The sequence below is a fragment of the Aspergillus heteromorphus genome, assembly GCF_003184545.1.
Source record: "Aspergillus heteromorphus CBS 117.55 chromosome Unknown BO70scaffold_60, whole genome shotgun sequence".
NCBI lineage: Eukaryota > Fungi > Ascomycota > Eurotiomycetes > Eurotiales > Aspergillaceae > Aspergillus > Aspergillus heteromorphus.
This window is the reverse complement of record NW_020290465.1, coordinates 18,772-37,554: the sequence shown is the minus strand read 5'-3', so window position 1 is coordinate 37,554 and position 18,783 is coordinate 18,772. Positions and strand designations below refer to the sequence as shown.

The following is an 18,783-nucleotide window of genomic DNA, read 5'->3' as shown; positions in this document are numbered from 1 at the left end:
TTAAAATAATAAAATTATATTAGTATTATAAAGATTATTCTTAGTAATATTATTAATAATAGTAAAATATAAATCTTTATAAATCAAAAAATATAAAATTAATATACTTCCAAATATTAAAATAATAATTTTTCTTATTATTATAATTTTTATAAAATATAGAATTCTTAGAGTGGCTAACAGCCAGGTCAGGTCAGATTAATTAGAATTTTTATATCTAATCACCAGATTATAATTAGATTAAGAAAATTTTTATATCTAATTATAATATAGTTAAAAACTAGATAATTAATTATTTTAATTATTTTTAATATTAAGATTTATCTACTATATCTTTTTAAGCTTTAGTATAATTAAGATATATTTAGATTAAATAATTATTAATTTAATTATTTTTATTATTATTTAAAAGTATATAAAAAGAAGCTTTTTAAATTAAAAAAATATAATTAAAAAAGAAATTAGTATTTTCTTTATTATTATTTATTAAGAATAATAAGAAAATTCTAGTTATATTAATAAAATTCAGTTTTTTATAAAATTATTATTCTTAAAATAAAAAATATATATAAAAATATATAATTATTACTCTATTTTAGCTGTATATTTTAATTATATTATAAAATATTAGAAAAATTATATGATAATTATTAATTAGAATATTAAGAATAAATATATTATTTTTATTTTATTATTTCTTCTGAATCAGATTATTCTTAGATTTATAAATAAAATATAGCTTAAAAAATTATTAATAAAATTAAAAATAAATTATAAATTATATATAGAGTAGTTAAAAAGAATAGTTAGATTATTAAAATAAAATAGATTAAATAAATTAAATAGATTAAATAAATTAAATAAATTAAATAAATTAAATAAATTAAATAAATAAAATAAATAAATAGAATAAATAAAATATACTAGATTTATACTATATATTATAGCTTTTATAAAAATTTTTATAAAAGTTTTTTATAAAATTTTTTTATAAAAATTTATTTTTTATTTTAATTTATTATATTTTAAGTAATTTTATTTAAAAAAAAATTATTTTATAACTCTGGGCTTTAGATATAAATTTCTGTTTATTAAATTTATTAAAATAAATAAAATATAGTAAGTATATTAGCTGTATATTAAAATATAATAAATTATATTTATATAAAATTATATTTTAAAATAAAATAAATTATTTTTATAAAATTTTCTACTTATATCTTTTTAAATTGAAAACTTAGAAACTAGTTTTATAAATTATTATCTCTATAAGAATTATAAGAAGAAATTATTATTAATTATATTTAAATAAATAATTAATTAGATATTAAATAAAGATTTATTATAAATATTTATTTATTCTTCTAAAATAAATCTTTTTTAATTATTATCTTTCTCTAAATCTTTATAATTTATAATAAACAGAATTTTCAGAATTAAGTTCTATATTTTATAATTATTTATTATCTATTATTCTGAATTATTGAATATATTTAATTTAAATAAATAATTAATCTTACTATTTTATTTTTCTGCTAAAAATTAAGTTTTTTTAATTAAATATAAATTAAAAAATATCTTATAAAATTATTTAAAAAGATATATACACAGCAGCTATTAAAGTTTCTAAATATTAAATAAATATTAATTATAATAGACTACTGAATTAGTCTTAATTAAAAAATATTTTTTATTTTAATTAGATTTAATTAAATTAATCAGATTAATTAATTAAATAATTATATTTTAAATTTAATATTTTATATTTTTTCTTATTCTTTTTATATTAGATTTTATAAAAGTCTTTTCTAGAGTATAATATATTTTTTAAAATAATTAATTAAATAGATTAAGTAATAGACTATATCTAAAAAATATTATTATATTTATATTATAATTAAAAATATATTATACTTTATATATTATCTATATAAAAAGAATATATATATTATAAATTAATCTATAATTATTAATTTATTTATTATATCTAATCTTTTTAATCAGCAGATATAAATAATTATAATAATAATTATATCTTAATCTAATCTTAATTATATAGTTAAAACTTTTTTATATCTTAATCTAATTATCAGATTATGACCAGATTAAGATTAACTATTAAGATATAACAGTCAGGTTAAGCCACTCTAAGAATTCTTAAGTTGAGAGATAAATTAATATATATTTAAGAACAATAACTAATTTATTAGTAAATACTTAATAAATAATTAAAAAATAATTGAAACTTATTTTTTGAACTTTATTTAATAAAAATAAAAATTAATTAAAAATATATTTAATCTTCTACTTTTAGTAAAAGAATTTATAATTAAATTAATAATTAAATTAATAATATTTTAATAGTATTTTAATATTATTAAAAATATTCAGAATATGTAGAGATTTTTTAGTGTTAAAAAATCTCGTATATTAGTTGAAGTAATTAATAAATATTTAATAAATATCTATTAACTATTTTATTTATTATTTTCTAATTTATATATTTTTTATTTTTTATCTATATTTAGACTTTTACAAGAGTATATATAAGACTTTAGATTATTAATACTTAAAAAATATTTTTAAAGCAGTTATAAACAATATAAAGTAGTTAGAAAAGTATTTATTAAAAAATAAAAAAATATTTATCTTATTTTTACTATAATCAGAATAATAATAAAAAATCTTTTTATCTTTAATAATAACTTTTCTATTAGAATTCTAAGTAATTAATAGATATTTAATAAATAGTTAAAAAATAGCTAAATACTTACTTTATTATATATTAATATTTTTTAGATATCTGATCTAAATCTTATATACATATATTACTAATATTAAAACTAATTTATTAAAATTTTATTAATTTTTTATCTAAAATTTACTTAAAACTTATTTTAAAATGATAAAATATATAAATAATAAAAAAACTTTTAATCAATAATTTTATTTATATTTTTGAGTATTTAAATTATAATTACAGATATAGAGAAAGAGTGTAATTTATAATTAGTAATAGTAATAATTATATATAAGAGTTATAAAAGAGATAATATAAAATAAATATTTCAATCAGTGTAAAAAAGAGATTATATAAAAATTAGATAATCAAAATACTTATTAAGCAGTTTTTGTTCCACACAACACTAAAAACCAACATACCTGATCTGCAACCACCTACTAGTTATAGTTAGTTATTAACTGATTATTAGTAAGGTGGACACTGAATCTTAGTGGCTATGGAGGCTGGCCTTGCATCACCTCACCCAGGCCTCATCTCAGTTATATGTACCCTCGGATACTCAGACACACCACCAGGCACCTTTACATCCAATCTTATTACCTCCACCCTAGTACACTACCATACTACTCTCTTATTAACCATTGTTTCTTAACCCAATCACCTGAAATGCTCGGCTCTTGCCTTTTATCACCTCCAAGGTTTTAAGTCAACTGTCCCAGACTGTTAAACCCCCCCTCACTTTTCCAGTATCACCAGAAAATGTGCCTTCCAAGGCTTGTATGTTGATTGTGCGCACCTGTCAGGCTAATACGCTAGCTTGTCATTCAATTCAACATATTCTTGGAAACCAGGAGAACACGAGCCTGGCCTTTCTCTTATTCAACTGGCTTTTATATCTTCTCGGTGTGTTAATAGGGCCATTGGGATTAAAACTGGTATCGGATTTTGCGCCCTGGGTGATACATAAATGGCATTATACTGAAATCTCCGATCCGTCTACAACTGCGCAGAGCCAGCTTTCCTTCCTACCCTGGTACTGGCTCCTCCGAAACCAAAAACAAACCCTGCGCCAGGCCCCTCGATTTGTGCTGCGTGAGGGGTAAAGGAGGGGAGAACTTGTGACGATACAGCAAGTTTATGTACGGAACATGCCGGGAGTCGTCATGGACGATGCCAATACTGGTGGACACAGACACGGATCAGGGAACCACGATTCGCAACATGGTATATATTCAGTGGGAGAGGCTATCCGATTAAATGGTATCACCGACTCAGAAAATGGTTCACTTTCTGTTGATGGGGTGGATAGGAATACTGGTCACCATGGAGCCGTTGGGCTTACCTCAATCAATCGTATGTCATGGGGACTAATGGAGCCGCCCGAGTTACCGCACATAATGCAGGGCTTTTTTCCATTTTCAAAATTAGTTCGCAGATCTGTACAGCAATGCTGGAACGATCTATCCGACCTAATTACCGAATTGGCCGAGATCAGGGTGAATTCTCATGAACTTCATTCTTTGCCGATTCCGGCCAATGGAAAATCTACAGGAAACCAGTCTTCTGAGAATATACAGAAGAAAGTGCGAATTTTAGAATTCTCTCATGCCAAAAGGGCAGAGTTTATCAAACTTCTTGTTCTTGCTCAATGGAGCCGACAAGCAGCTGACGTCAGTAAGTTGATTGACATTCAGAATTTCATTCGCACCCATCATCAAGCATACATGGGGGCGCTCCAATGTATTGGGGATATGAAAAGAGATCTTGTCCAAGCCCAGGTGGCCAATCCCGATCTAAATACAGCACTGGAAGTCCTGTCAAAGGGCAGGGTAGCATCAATGTCCGATGTAAGCTTCGTCTTTACTTGGCCCCTTGAGCCTTCTTCTAATTTCCCTGTTTGTCTCTACTTCAGCTCGGATACCGCCCCCCCAAGCCCCTGAAGGCGAGGGGAACCCTCAGGAAGTTACAGAAACTTAACAGAATAATCGGTGTGCGACTTGCGGTCCAAGAAGAGATACCTTGTTCTTTTCAAACTTACCGCGTACATGACGGCCGAGTGACCTTTATTGTTCCCGGCGAATTTGAACTCGACCTTTCTGTTGGTGAAGAAGATGAAGCCTCGCAGTTTTTTTTTGTTGACATTCATTTCCTTTTCTTTCCTTCGCCACCAGTCCCAGATGGTCGAATCCTGAACGAGCTTGAAAGGACAATAAATGACGTGCTTCAAAATAACGGCTTGGTTGGGTGTTTCAATCTATTGCATGGCTTGGTTTTGACTAATAAAGTGAGCATACTCTTCAAGCAAGCTATGGAATTGGCAAGAGGCCCATGGACGGATGTTTTGCGAGTCGAACTATTACACCGGACCCTAGTTATACAATACTGGACACCAAAGCCTGGCGCCAAAAGTTGGCTTGAGATTGGAATTAAACGCGGTGGTCCAGGGTCAGACAGTGGAAGAGTCGGTCTCCCTTTTTTGGGCTTACGCTGGATAAGAGATGGAGAAGAAGTTCCATGTGAAGATATCAATTTTGATGAGGAATATCTTTCGATGGAGCGCGTCCTTCGAAGTACCATTGCTTTACACGTCTCCCAGATCCTTTCTTCGGCATATAGCAACATAAGACACAGCTCGCTCTTTTCCGCCGGCCTATTATCATTGCGTGCCCAGTTAAACAGCACTGAACCGGGCGATTGTTTACTCGATGTCCAGCTCACAAAAACGAGATATCTTCGAGTATCTGTTGAGCCGATGTCCGGAATGAGTATTTTGTCAGTCACCTCGAATGCTTTGGAGCGGTTTGATGGTGATCGCAATCCTGATAAGTCCTTTGTTGATGACATAGTCGCCCGTGTTGCACGACTTCGTTGCAGTGCAGCTATAGAGGAAATTGAATCCAATCTGAAAATGCTAGGATTTGAACCGCTGAATTCGCGAGCATGGAAGTCTGATGTCCGAAAAATCTTTCCGCCAAATACTTTACGCTTCACATTCTTTTGGCACCATCTTTGGAAACGTAATTGGGTTGTGGCGGCGACTAGCAGCATGGATGGTGATAGCTGGTGGGTGGTGCAACTTGGAACAACAGTACTTGCAAAAGCCCATGCTGTCCTTGATGCAAATTTGCACGGCCAACTTGTTTTTCGTACCACTCAAATTGTCAGCCATACATTCTTTCCTGCTTCACAACACAACATCAGTTACACATCTCTTGCGGACCTCGGGCACTGTCTTTCGGGAATTCTGGCCATTCATTCTAATGCTCACTTTTTGGAGGATTTACAATCTATCGAATTCTACCCGCCACTTCACAAATTGAAGATTGAACCAAACCTTCGGGTTCCCGATATCTTCATTCGATACGATGCATCCAATCTTCCCACTGCCTTTCAGTTGGCCATGCCTGTTAGGGCAAAGAGAAAGAGTCACATCAAAGACACTGTTCGCCTTGCTTTCCACGGTATCGATCCCTGCAGAAAGGTCGCCATAATGGTTGCCTATGGTAGTTTGGCCAGCTCTGCAAGTGCTTTTGGCGCACCTGTCTCGAATTGGGATCGATCACTGGTATTTCAAAGGAAGGGGAGTGGCTTTGCGTTACGTTTTCTTGCACCGGCTGGTCATCCCATTATCATCAAGCTCATTGAAAGTCTGCAGAGACTTGAATGCGTGCTCTCAATCCTGGAATCTCTGCAACGAAAAAAGATAGGGGTCCGGACTTTTTCACTGTCGAACATATCTTTCACTTATGGCCCAGAGAGGGATTTCTCGGCTAGCCTAAATATTGATCTGTCTATGATTCAGTCCCTCATGGATTTGAGTCCTATCGGGCTCGCATCTAGAACAGAGTCAATATTCAATCTGCGTCTAGGCATACAATTCGGCCACAATAGCCCTCACCGTCGGATCCAGGAGTCTCTTGCATCCAGTCTCAATCACGTTGCCACTGATGCAGGGTTAGAAAACGTCGTTGAAATTCTGTCGCTTACACTTCCTTTGATGCGAGCTTTGGACCAGTTAATGACCAACTCGTCGTCTAATGAGCGTTTGAAAGTGCAAGTAACTGTGCGCAACGCCAGGTCGTACCAAATTCATTACCCCGATGAGAATCTCAAGTTTCAGTTGGTCGCTGCGTCGCATTTAAATCGCTTTGTTTGGGTACTCAAGGATGTGAACATCCAAGGCAACATGATAAACAACGGTAATATCAAAAATAAGCTTCAAGAAACACTGTATAACTCTCGAGGTGATGGCTGGAGAGGACTTGGGAATGGACTTGTTGCTGAAGCCGGCTCAATCGAAAATCTTCTGCGAGAAATTGAAAGGCGATTTGGCACTTCCCAAGGTCGGAAGACTCCTGAAGCCAAAGTTGGTAAATCGAACAACCCGAGGCTATCGGCATCATCGGGAGGACCTGGGCATACTGGCAGCATTGAAGATGTACGCAGCAGTTCACTTGCAACAGCTCCAGGCACTAGGGATACCCAGTCTGGGGCCAACACTGGAACACAGAAAGAGGATATTATTATGATTGACTAAGGGTCAGTTGGACTGTTCTGCTTCCCCGTCGCTGGGGATGATTCTCGTCAGAATGGTTCCTTTTAGAAAACGGGAGCTTGGCCTTGGAGACGTTTCCTTTATATCTATCAATATCATCTACCTGTCTGACAAATTGCATTCAAACTCCCCGTCAACGTTCCGGGACGTTTTTTCCCCTGCAGTATTTGAACACATGTATAATGTATACTCAAATGACAACAGTTGTTATACCTCGTAAGTCTTCCAAATTCTGAAAGTAAATTTTTTTATGTACGACGCCTAGGAAATCAAGCAGACAACATTCTTGTCTTCTTCGCATATGTTCACAAAGGAAGTAAAAATGCGGTGTGATGTGAATATAGCCACGATGTTTCAATTGCGAATTGTGTAAGGAGTTTGCGCAACTAGGTGTGGATATCTATCGCTGCACTCAAGGAACATAGTCTACCTACACATGGCATGTGTATGGTCACGTTCAGACAACAGTTCTACTCAGTACCGCCCTGTCTGTATTCCCCGTTTCATCATGAGTTGGGGCCCACAGTCCCACGGATTCCAGCCACCTAGAAGCGCTCCTGCTTCACCCTCCCTCGATTCTTGAGGACATCGTATTCAACCCATCTGACAGAGGATATCTCACCTTCTGGAACAAGCCTCCCAGGATTTATCACATGGCAGCCTTCATAAGTGATACAGAACGGTGTTGCTTCCGGATCCGCCAAAACAAGTGCCGTAGGCAAGGGATACAGTTGCAATGAAGACACATAATCCCATAGCACAGGCCGCGAGGAAAGTGGAAAAGGAGACATATTCCCTTGATCTAGGATTGACTTGACAAGCTTTCGAGCAAAAGAAGTAGTAGATGAAGCCGAACTGGAACCGTCTGTTTGCTGATTACCGGGCTGCTCATTTGTTTCTGGAAGACTAATGTCTTTGTTCGGAGGGGTTGTATTCTCAGCTTTTGTCGCGTCGACACCGTGCGAAAAGCTCACGGCGCTACGTCTCAATCGATTCGATATGTCGTCTCGGAATATAGCAATGTCATGGATAGGTCCAAATAGGGTAAGACGTGAAGGGTTTGACGTCCAAATTGCTTCCCCGGGGGGTTCAGATGACTGGGTAGAATCCAAATGAGCGTTCGCCATAGCGAAGGCACGTTTCACTCTAGAGGTAAACAGTTCAGGAATTGCGTGACGTGGGACTATAGATGCAGCGCCAGAAGAAAAAGCCGATGACCAAGGATCATTGTCGCCTGGAACGAAAATAAAAGTGGAATGTTGTAGTAACGAGGGAAATTCGGACAATGTTAAGGACAGCGCATCAAAATACTCTTTATACTCGATGCTGCCCACCTGGCCGCTGCTGTTGATAATGGCTTTCTGTATGAAATTTCCAATCAGAACGAAAACAATTGGGCGGTCTTCCGATTCTAAATCATTGTAGATGCTGAAGACCTTCCTCAGTGCATCCAAAGTCCTCATATTGTCAAGGTTCACCTCGCTCATGATGGCTATTCTTAACCGGCGGCCGACTTTCATGTCTTCATGCCTATGTCGTATATATTGGGCCTCGATCTGTCTCATGCGTGGGCCGCGTGCACGTTCACTTCCAACTCCCAGGAAGTCAATCCATCCGAGGCCCCCACTGGAACTGACTTCCCTGCTGCTTTGCTGGCTGTCCACACCCAGTGATGCTTCTCGTCGCTCACACGGGGGGCCACATATAGAAACCCCGACAAATTTCCCCCCTATGGCTCCGCCAACACCAGAGATGCCTCCGAGTGTGGAACCCTTGACATTTTCTTCTTCTTCATAAGTCCCATCGACAAGGACAAACATGCCCGGAGCAATCCAAGCACCATCCTTAGGTATCAAACGTGCATGTCTGAGATCCAGGGCAATACTTCCAGACAGATCGCTCAGTGTGAGATCACCTGTTGGAGACAGAGAAAGTAGGCCAAGAATAAGATGTGATGTGCCATTCCTCCCGAGCAAATTTGCAATCGGCGTGAGTCGGTAACATTGGTTTGCAGCCGAGGATAGATATTGTCGTAACGAGCCTCCGCTTAACGGTCCTGATGAAGAGTGGAACGACTCGTGCCGAAGCAGACGTTGATGGACAACATTATAACGGTCTCTAAATAGCGTGATCTTCTGGGAAGAGGGTGGAAATAGGGTAGGTTTCGATCTCGCAACTTCGAAGTATTTCTTATCCGCATTATAAATAATTCGAGGTATATCAAATGCCTCTATCACCCTGATCCAATGTCTCGGGTGCAAAGTCACGTCAGGTTTCTCCATTGAATCCAAGCTTCGTTGCGCTACCACAACACGCGATGGTGGCTCCTTATTCGGATGTCTATTTCCTTGAGCAGTGGTTTTCATTATCGAGGGAGCTTCATTCGCTGAGCTGTGCATGCCGGAAACAACCCTCCCCCCACTCATATTGCCCTCCAAGGTTTGTAAAACTCCTCTCAATGAGGCTCCTTTACCTTCATCGACAATGACGCCACCGCCAGCCTTTTTCCAGCTCTTGGCCACTTCGTCAAGTACCCGTTCGGCAAGCCCATCTTCGCGCCATCCCGAACCACAGTTCTTTCCAACGAAGGTTGACAGGGTTTGAAGCGCAGAGGACGAAATTGTCAGGTTGTGCTTTCGCGTGAATGTACGGAAGGCTACAGGGCGAAGAGTGGAGGAAGGAAGTAATATAGGGAGGATCGATGTCCTTGTAGGTAGCGCATTGAGCCTGCTCTTTCGGAGAGGGTGTGCGGGAGTTCCAAATCCAGGAGATGATGAGGGGACGGGATCTGAATCCACCATTGCTATTGAAATCTTGACTGTCGCGCTCGATATCGCAGTTCCTATTAAATAGGCAGAGAGAGAAAATCTTAAGCCAGAGGAGACGCAATGGTCCGTGATCCCAGGCGCCTGGAGTGAATCTTGGAATAAAATGCGGGGACAAGTGATTAGCTCTACCTGTTGATCAGTGTCTACCCAATATTTGCTAAGTAGCCGGCCAGAACCTACTTTGATGGATATGAGTCTCGGGGTCAGGGCAGTTGGAGGGTGGAGGAGAGCAGAACGCGTGAATTGGTACCGATGGTAGCGGAGTTCGTGTCGTCCACGCGATTTGACCCACACACCATGATGACAAGCCCCCTCCCTTCTTTTTAATAATATGTACTCCGCACCTTATGCAGAACCTATCTATACATTGCTCTTGGCCCACGCCCAACATCACATATACGACTCTTCAAAGCACTGAATCAATCATTGTGCTTGGTATCTAGCCTTTATCTTCTTTCCACGCCTCCATTTTGAGACATTCTTCGTCAGGGTACCAGCACTCTTTCTTAACCTCGGGATCTTGCTTTTTAGCATTGACCAGGGCTGTGTAAGACGATGAATCCGCGTACATCTACAGAAACTAGCAGTGGCGACGCTCGAGCATCCTTGGACGAACTGATCAAGCAAGCGGCAGCAAAGGATGCCATTAGGGACTTCAACGCTGCCGCCGAGCTGTATTCAGAGGCAACAGAATTGCAGGCCAGACTCAACGGAGAACTAGCGCTTGGCAATGCTGACTTGCTATTCGCCTACGGAAAAGCCCTGTACAATGTTGCTGTTAGCAAAAGCGATGTTCTTGGATCAAAAGTAGCCGGAGAGTCCCAGGCACAACCGAGCAAGACATCTCTCGAGAGACCCTCCACCCCATCAAGATCAGCGAATGACAATGGTCAGAGTACGGGTTCCCATGGACTAGCTACAGACGCATCAGAAAATCAGCAGAAAGACCCTACAGATGTTTCAAACAAGCCATATTTCCAGTTCACGGGTGATGAAAACTTCGACGACTCGGATCTTGACGATGAGGATGACGAGGAAGTCACTCCCGATGACGATGACGACTTTGCCAATGCTTTCGAAGTACTTGACTTGGCACGAATACTGTATCACAAAAGGTCAACTGCGCTTGAGGAGGAAGTCGATAAAGAAAAAGATGCGGAGCTGTCTTCTGACATTAGACATGTCAAAGAGCGTCTTGCCGACACATATGATTTACAAGCTGAAATTTCATTGGAAGCTGAGAGATTCTTGGATGCGGTGACGGACTTGAGAGTTGCTCTTGAATTAAGGCAGTCTCTGTTCCCCACAGAGGATCCCTCTGTTGCTGAATGCCACTACAAGCTTTCACTTGCCCTAGAATTTGGCTCGGTCCATAGTGAGAATGACGAGTCCCATGATAACAATGATCACCGTGGGGAAGTTGGCAAGGAAATGAGAAAAGAGGCTGCGTTGCAAATGGAAAGAGCCATAGAGAGCTGCCGGTTGAGGATGGATCAAGAGCAACAGAAGTTGGATGATGGTGGTTGTCTAAACGAAGACAAGTTCGCTGCAATGAAAAGAAAGATTATCAATGTCAGGGACATAATAGCAGATATGGAGCAAAGGGTAAGTCACCCCGCTTTAATGGCCCGATATGTCTTCTTCCCTTACAATGATTGACAGCTTATCGACCTCCGACGACCACCGGTATCTACTCACGGTGCAGACGATACTATGTTGAAGGGTATTCTGGGTCAGATAGTAGGGCAAGCCCCGTCTGATCAACAAGCTCGGCTTGATGCAGTCACTAAAGGGGCAAATGATTTATCTGCTTTTATCAAGAGAAAGCCTGCAGCCAGCCAGTCATCCCAGAAGAGCGAGCCCCTAGCAAAACGTTCGGCACAACAAGACGTGGAAGGAAATGATACAAAAAGGCCCCGAGTGAGTGACACAAGTGCTTCACCTTAATAATTTCATGCATATAAACTACCAGTCCTTAACAAGTATTTTTTTTGTTATAATGGTTTGTTTTGTTCGACAACCGTACTGTGCTGCAGACTACTAGGTAGTGGTAGACAACCCTTTACTTCTGGGTGCCGGTGTCGATATGGGTTGTCTCAGGTGAGCGGCGTGAAACTGCAGCCTCTGTAGTTTATATGGAGAAATTCTCGCAAGTTCATTCACGAATTATTGAACTGAGAGCTGCCGCTTCCTAGACCCTCGACCCCCTATCTATTTATACCTAGCAGAATCACGCAGTGATTGGCGAGGGAAGAAAAGACTAAAGCTTTTATATTCGCACCATCCATCAACACACCCAGGAATCTCAGAGCTTCACTCCAGTGTAAGGACTCTGCCGGACACTTCACACAGCTAGCCAATTAATTAACCTGGCTGCACGTGAGAGCCTAATAGAACCAGCTATCTAGTAATCTTCAAAATTAAGGTCCAGCTTCTTTCCCAGCCTTCGCTTACTATACATATAGAATGAAGCTATAGAATTAAATCACTGTTACAAGCTGGACTGCCAGCCGTGAGTGCTGTACACAAGCAGCCACCCTGAAGTAGAAAGCTACAATATATAATAGCCTCCTCTGCTCATATATTGCTATGCATCAATCCTTTTGGGGGAGTTTTGGGGGGGGGGGGAGGTTGTAGCGCAAAACAATTACTTTATAGGTATCAATATCAATAAGTTATTCTTCTCTCATTCAGGATGTAGAGTAATGGCACAAAGAGTCATTTGCTACATAAAACCTATTTTAAGCACCAGTTATTAAACATCAGCATCTAAAAAAAGCCACTTAGCACTAAGACAGCAGTCAAGTCCGCCCCTAACAATCCACCGTTGCAAAGTAGTTAGATTAAACCCACACCAGCCAAGGTTTCTTATAGCTTCCAGGTCGACTGCATCATGTGATCGGGGGACGCAAGCAACAATCTGGGAACACCCAAAAGCAGATATATGAGCAAGTTCAAAGAGAGCGATCAACCTTTGAGGCAGCAGATTGATAGCATGTCAGCAAGGTTCGCAGGATGGGACCTATATCTCAATGGGCAAGTTGACACACATACCCAGTTTTTAGACTATGACCCAGTGTGTTCTCTGCAAAGAAAACAAACAAAGTTTGCTCGCCACTCAAATTGGTTACAAATCCTCGATGGATAGTGTCGTTGGTGTAATTCAAGAGCTCAAACCACTTTTCAATTGTTACATTGTTGGTCATAGCGTTGTCCGGTCGGCTTTGAGACACACCCACCCCAAGTAACTCTTGTCTAGAAGATCTCCTCTCACCAAGGAAAATCGAAGACAAATTGTCACAGAAGAGCCTCTCACACTCTCCCGGGATAGCATGCACTGCCTCCTCTTTATGTTCCGGTAGAAAATTTCCCGGCCGACTGGTTTCCACGCCTAGGGCGATGGAGAGATCAAAAGGAGGACTTGATGATGATTTTGGCCCCAGAGGGACCTCAGGGATACCACTGTGCTCCTAAGCAATGCAAATATTAGCATGTTCTAAGATGAAGGCTCATAGTTACTAAGAGTATCTCACCGGCCCCCGTAGTAGCGCAGTAGTGGAAGCCATCAATCATAGATGTCAAGGCGTTTACGCTATAACAACTGGCGAGTACGTTGGTCTGGGAGTGGGAAGTTCTGTCGAGGGTACGTTGCAATTGATTTCTTGTACTACTGTTGTGATTCAAGGACTTTGCCATGATGAATATCCTAACGAGGTATTGAGTGTATGTTCTTGTTTTCCTGGTATATCAGCAGATATAATAAGACAAGTAACTTGATAGGCGAAGACAGAAGAAGTGATGTTCACAAGTACTGAGACCCGATACAAAAAAGCAATGTCACTTTGAGCGTGGTATGAAAGGAACTTGAAGGCTAACAGAATCAATCCGGCGACAGAGATGATTAATTACCAGGGGTGATAGTTAACACGGGAACTGTAATGTCATCTGACCATCCTGGCCTCGGCGCCTGAGAAACACAACGCACACGTGATAGGCATATTGACACCTATCTATTTACTTAGAAATCTGCACTTGTTTTCATGATCCAGGTTCTTCATACTGTACAGACTAACTTGGTATAATTCAGTATGTTAGGCGTGTAGCACGTCACTGATAAGCTGTTTATATCAAGTACTCTACAGAGTAGGTATACATGCCCCCCATATTGGAACTGATAGATTTATATAAATAAACGGTGTTGGTTCAAAGCCGATCCTCTAATATACTGACCACCCACCAGACTAGGTTGGTACCAGTCCTACTCAGTATGAGATGGTACCTGTTAATTGGCTTTCCGTAGTATCAATTGAATCCCAGTAATTTCCTCCGATGCAGCCCAATCTTGCATCAGTAGAATGAATACCATGTTAAGGTACCTTATTACTGTCAGATGGACCTAAAGTTTCTCTAGTGGTTAATTGCTGCCATTATTATATATAATGTTCAGCCAGGGGTTAATAGTTAGGACTCTAGATTTCAGTGAAACCAATGGCACCTTACTACACTTGCCATAGATAACAAATCTCGAAGACAACCGCTATCAACATGGTTATTCTATACTTTACAGTGATGGTAATTAAAGAACAAAAGCCCCGGCCAGAATCCAGTAGACAAAGAGTCCGAAGGGTGATAACAATAGATTGGTCTCAACAAAGTACTATCTATAGCAAATTCATAGCTCACGGTAATCACTTGGCCTTATCCGCCGATGTCTTGCTTGATGCCGTTGTGGATTAACAGGTTGCCGAAAGTACGCCGTGTCTTCTTCCCTGGCAAATGGTGAGCTAAATGCAGTGCGCTGTTGGTTTGAAAAGCGGCTCATCTCGGACGCTTGTGAAAAGCCAGGGTTTGACTGAAGTCCCGCCATTTGGGGCATGTGATACATATTCATAGATGGCTCTCCAACCCCAGGATAGACGTTTGGAGGAGCATATCCATTAAGACTATCACCATACATTCCGCCTTGCGCATGACTGAAACTCAAAGCATCCATGGGATTCCATGCCTGGTCCAAATTAGGTGGAAACCCGTTAGCCGCAGGTACACCCATAACGTTCAGAAACCCCATTCTATCACCGGCAAACCCAGCATCGGGCATTGGCATTACAGACATGGGTTGGTTCTGCATAAATCCGAAGCCACCCATAGACATCTGTTGGCCGAAAGGAAGCGGTGGGAATCCAGGCGCCGACTCGTTGGGCAGTTGGCTCCGTGCATCAAATTTATCGTCCCCTTTCAGCTTTTTTGAGTGAGAGCTGGGGCTTGAGTGAAGGGTCTCCTCCGCAGGCCTTTTATTTGATGAGATAGGCTGACTGGCCGAAACTGGCGACAGGGGCTCTTTTATAGACACGGAACCTTTACCTATTGAGTTTTTTTTCCCATCATCTTGGCTCGTTGGCTGCTTTTCCCTGTCTTTCTTCAAATCTGCTTTTTCCGTCTCATAGGCTTTAACCTTGCCAACAGTTTGATCATCGATAGCAAGATTGTCAAGCAGTACCCCTTCCGTTCCGCACCCAGGGCATACAAAATCACTCTCAATCAATGCATTAGTAATGCAGTCATTGCAGTAGGTCCTTTGACAGCAAGGTGTTCTTGTAGGTTCTAAAAACATTCGTTTGTCGATCGGACACTCTAAGCCACGAGCTTGCAGGTCTCTGCTGTATTCTGCTGCTGCTGCTTCCGCTGCAGCCGCTGCAGAGGCCTTGGCCTTTTCTTGGTATAACTCCCAAGCCGCCTTGTCTGGCTTGGCGATGACAAAGTCTCCATCAGCATTGACCATAACGCCGGTGTTTCTTGGATCTTCGTGCGAGCCATCTAAAGTGAGGGACTCTGGCTTCTCAACTTTAGTTTGGAGTGAACGGGGTATCCCAGTTGATCGCTTCACTCTGTATTTACCATCGAACTTTGGGTCATTATTTGTAGGACATGCTTGTATCCAGTGGCCTGTACATAAACTGTTAGTTCACCTTTTGTGGGTTGGTTTACGATAGCTTACCTTTTTCTCGACAACGATAACATAAGTATCCTGGAGGAGGCGGGTGGTCGGGTACATTGATAGGCCTGCCTCTCCCGCGGCCGAATGGAACAGGCGTTGCGCTATCAAACAGGGAAAGACTGGTCAGTAGTACGCTTGGATCTGGACAGAAATATACTTACTTCGCCATCTCCTGCTGCTGTTCTTTCCATTGGTTGGCTTGAAGGCTAAACAATGCATTGATTTTCTCCTCTTCTGTTTGGGCATTGTTCAGTTCTAAGACTCCATTGCTCACAGGATAGCTAGCATTGGAAACGCTTCGATTTAATAAAGACTGGTCATTACGGGGAACGCTGCGCGCATTAACTGGCATTTTCCCGGAAACATATCGAGCAGCACCACCCTTTCCGGGGCGAGATGCTGGTAGTCTTCGAGCTATGACGGAGGTAGAACGCGGTATTATACTGGTGTCATCATCGTATTCTGTTCCAAATGCAAGATCAGTTATTACATCCATTGTTACTCTCGGATCATAAAATGACCCCACCGCCAGTGGAAATAAGAGGGCGTGGCATAAGCACATCAGATGAGTTTGCAAAACAACTTACCTTCTCCAGTATCTTCGTTGTAGATAGATAGCTCGAAGTCGGTGCCATCGCCCAGCCTACTCTGATTGATAATTTCTCGTTTCAATTCGAAGACAGAGATACCGGTGCCATCAAAAGTTACCCTTGAAGGCTCCTTTTGAGACTTGAACTTGAAGTGAACGGAGGATGACATTGTATTCAATTGCACGTCCAACGATGTTGTGGATGTAATTAGATCAATAGAGGGGTGCCACTTTCACAAAAGATACACGAGAACAAAGGCAGACAATTTGTAACAAGCAACAATCGAGACGGTTGGCAAATTGCATATGACAGTTTATGAATTGCGGCCTTGCTTCTGTCTTAAAATTCTTCAAGATTGAAAGCCCAATATCTATCGAGGATGTTGCTTGAACTCACTGGGCTAGACGCTTCTTGAATGCTGGATAGCAAGGTAAGTGTTAAAACCACTGCATACAAAAAAAGCGAAGTAGAGGCCGGTGGATACAGACAAATTCTGTGATTGTGCAGGGGTGAAGGGTGGTCTGTATCAATATTCGCAGGCCTTGCAAAGTCTATCAAATTGCGTCGGAGGCTTCCAGATTTCTAGCCAACACCTGCGAGTAACCGAGCTCAACAAAGGGAAACCCGTGGGAGCCTTGAGTAAAGAGTAGGTTATAACATGCACGGAGTAGCAATGTTGAGTTTTGGACAAGTACAAGTTGGTGATTAAATGGGGCTGGACAAAGAATTGAGAAGCAGAGAAGAAAGCGGAAAGGCTTGAGAATAGGAGTCAAACAAGGCTTGTTTAACCAGTGTCAAGGCCAGGTACCTAGGTATGTATAGTGATCAATACATAGGTATCTTGATACAGAGCACCATAGCAAGGAGAATGATTAGAATCTTGTGCAATCAGTAGCTTATTCAAGGCTCACGTAGGAGCTATGACTTTCGGAGGTGGAAGTGAACAGGATTAAAAGCTTACCTAGTTATTGACCAGGTTTCACCTCTGTGGTGGCAACCTGTGAAAATGCAGTCATGTGATGTTACCGGGAGTTACAGGCAATTGTCTATCTACCTATCCGTGCCTTGGTATATTGATGTAAATAGGCCCAGACTTTCTAGACATGACATGGTATCGGCATCTTTTTTTTATCCAGGCAACCCTTGTCACTACAAGGTACTAGTACACCCCTAGATAGGTACTTACACAGTATGTACACAGTATGGTGTATTATTGTATGTTATTACAGGGTACTAGTAGGTAGCTACACCTTCCTTACAGTAGTAGTACCTAGTAATGTACGGTCTTATCTACTCTGTATCGCCGGGGACATTATTGGAGATGTGGCCGCCTTCTGGTTTAGTAATTTTGGGGGGGGGGCAGCAGAAACCTGCGATCAGAGACCAAACCATTAATGGCGGTATGACCACTCCTGCTTCCTTTCTTAATCAACTAATTACTAACTAATACATTACGCTCTATAATATTATCTATCCTGGCTCTTCTTGTTCTTATTCTCCTTCTATCTTACATGCGTACTCGATAAGCACTTTTCTTGTTATGTACTTTCTCGCCAGCGACGTGTTATGGTTAGCTTATTGGCCCTCTTGGTCACCGCCTTATTCTGCGTCCCGCGTCTGCCTGGTGCAATGGAGTAGTAGAGGTTAGAGTGGCTAACAGCCAGGGTAGGTTTATAATAATAGTTAAAAAAATTAGATAATAATTAAAATATTTTATAAAAATTAAAATAAGTATATAATTATTATTTAAATAATAAGTATAATCTAAACTAAATAATTATATAATTTACTTCTAAATTATATAATATATAGATATTATTATAAATTATCCAATAATTAAAAATTATTATTTAAAATAGAGTGGCTTAATCTGACTTAGAGTGGCTAACAGCCAGGTCAGATCAGATTAATTAGAATTTTTATATCTAATCATTAGATTATAATTAGATTAAGAAAATTTTTATATTTAATTATAATATAGCTAAAAATTAGATAATTAATTATTTTAATTATTCTTAATATTAAGATTTATCTGCTATATTTTTTAAGCTCTAGTATAATTAAGATATATC

The 18,783-nt window shown here is 39.5% G+C and overlaps 5 protein-coding genes across 5 annotated transcripts; 2 read left to right on the top strand and 3 right to left on the bottom strand.

The window, feature by feature from the left end:
- Nucleotides 1-3,759: 3,759 nt before the first annotated feature.
- Nucleotides 3,760-7,562, top strand: BO70DRAFT_203400 (mediator of RNA polymerase II transcription subunit 14). Its single transcript, XM_025538614.1, has 2 exons — nucleotides 3,760-4,590; nucleotides 4,656-7,562. The coding sequence occupies exons 1-2, from the start codon at nucleotides 3,892-3,894 to the stop codon at nucleotides 7,278-7,280; spliced, it is 3,324 nt and encodes a 1,107-aa protein (XP_025394307.1). The 5' UTR covers nucleotides 3,760-3,891; the 3' UTR covers nucleotides 7,281-7,562.
- Nucleotides 7,472-10,338, bottom strand: BO70DRAFT_325263 (DNA polymerase epsilon noncatalytic subunit). The gene is made up of 2 exons (XM_025540638.1): nucleotides 10,307-10,338; nucleotides 7,472-10,251 (listed from the first exon to the last, which is right to left on the bottom strand). Exon 2 carries the CDS (start codon nucleotides 10,097-10,099, stop codon nucleotides 7,844-7,846), a length of 2,256 nt encoding a protein of 751 aa, XP_025394306.1. The 5' UTR covers nucleotides 10,100-10,251; nucleotides 10,307-10,338; the 3' UTR covers nucleotides 7,472-7,843.
- Nucleotides 10,339-10,451: 113 nt separating this feature from the next.
- On the top strand, nucleotides 10,452-12,450 carry BO70DRAFT_346942 (SHNi-TPR domain-containing protein). Its single transcript, XM_025541566.1, has 2 exons — nucleotides 10,452-11,731; nucleotides 11,789-12,450. The coding sequence occupies exons 1-2, from the start codon at nucleotides 10,682-10,684 to the stop codon at nucleotides 12,071-12,073; spliced, it is 1,335 nt and encodes a 444-aa protein (XP_025394305.1). The 5' UTR covers nucleotides 10,452-10,681; the 3' UTR covers nucleotides 12,074-12,450.
- Nucleotides 12,451-12,881: 431 nt separating this feature from the next.
- Nucleotides 12,882-13,822, bottom strand: BO70DRAFT_302853 (ornithine decarboxylase antizyme; the record flags this gene model as incomplete). Its single annotated transcript, XM_025539767.1, has 3 exons — nucleotides 12,882-13,098; nucleotides 13,181-13,593; nucleotides 13,646-13,822. 3 exons carry the CDS (start codon nucleotides 13,820-13,822, stop codon nucleotides 12,882-12,884), a joined length of 807 nt encoding a protein of 268 aa, XP_025394304.1.
- A 976-nt stretch (nucleotides 13,823-14,798) lies between these two features.
- On the bottom strand, nucleotides 14,799-16,880 carry BO70DRAFT_375129 (cleavage polyadenylation factor subunit MPE1; the record flags this gene model as incomplete). The annotated part of the gene is made up of 4 exons (XM_025545010.1): nucleotides 14,799-16,069; nucleotides 16,122-16,222; nucleotides 16,283-16,583; nucleotides 16,709-16,880. The coding sequence occupies 4 exons, from the start codon at nucleotides 16,878-16,880 to the stop codon at nucleotides 14,799-14,801; spliced, it is 1,845 nt and encodes a 614-aa protein (XP_025394303.1).
- Between the last annotated feature and the right edge of the window lie 1,903 nt (nucleotides 16,881-18,783).

Excerpts from the sequence above, each read along its gene's own strand:
- BO70DRAFT_203400 (XM_025538614.1), top strand. The coding sequence starts at position 3,892 with ATGCCGGGAGTCGTCATGGACGATGCCAATACTGGTGGACACAGACAC. Across the intron at positions 4,591-4,655 it reads GGGTAGCATCAATGTCCGAT|CTCGGATACCGCCCCCCCAA; the intron begins GTAAGCTTCGTC and ends TCTCTACTTCAG.
- BO70DRAFT_325263 (XM_025540638.1), bottom strand. The coding sequence starts at position 10,099 with ATGGTGGATTCAGATCCCGTCCCCTCATCATCTCCTGGATTTGGAACT.
- BO70DRAFT_346942 (XM_025541566.1), top strand. The coding sequence starts at position 10,682 with ATGAATCCGCGTACATCTACAGAAACTAGCAGTGGCGACGCTCGAGCA. Across the intron at positions 11,732-11,788 it reads TAGCAGATATGGAGCAAAGG|CTTATCGACCTCCGACGACC; the intron begins GTAAGTCACCCC and ends AATGATTGACAG.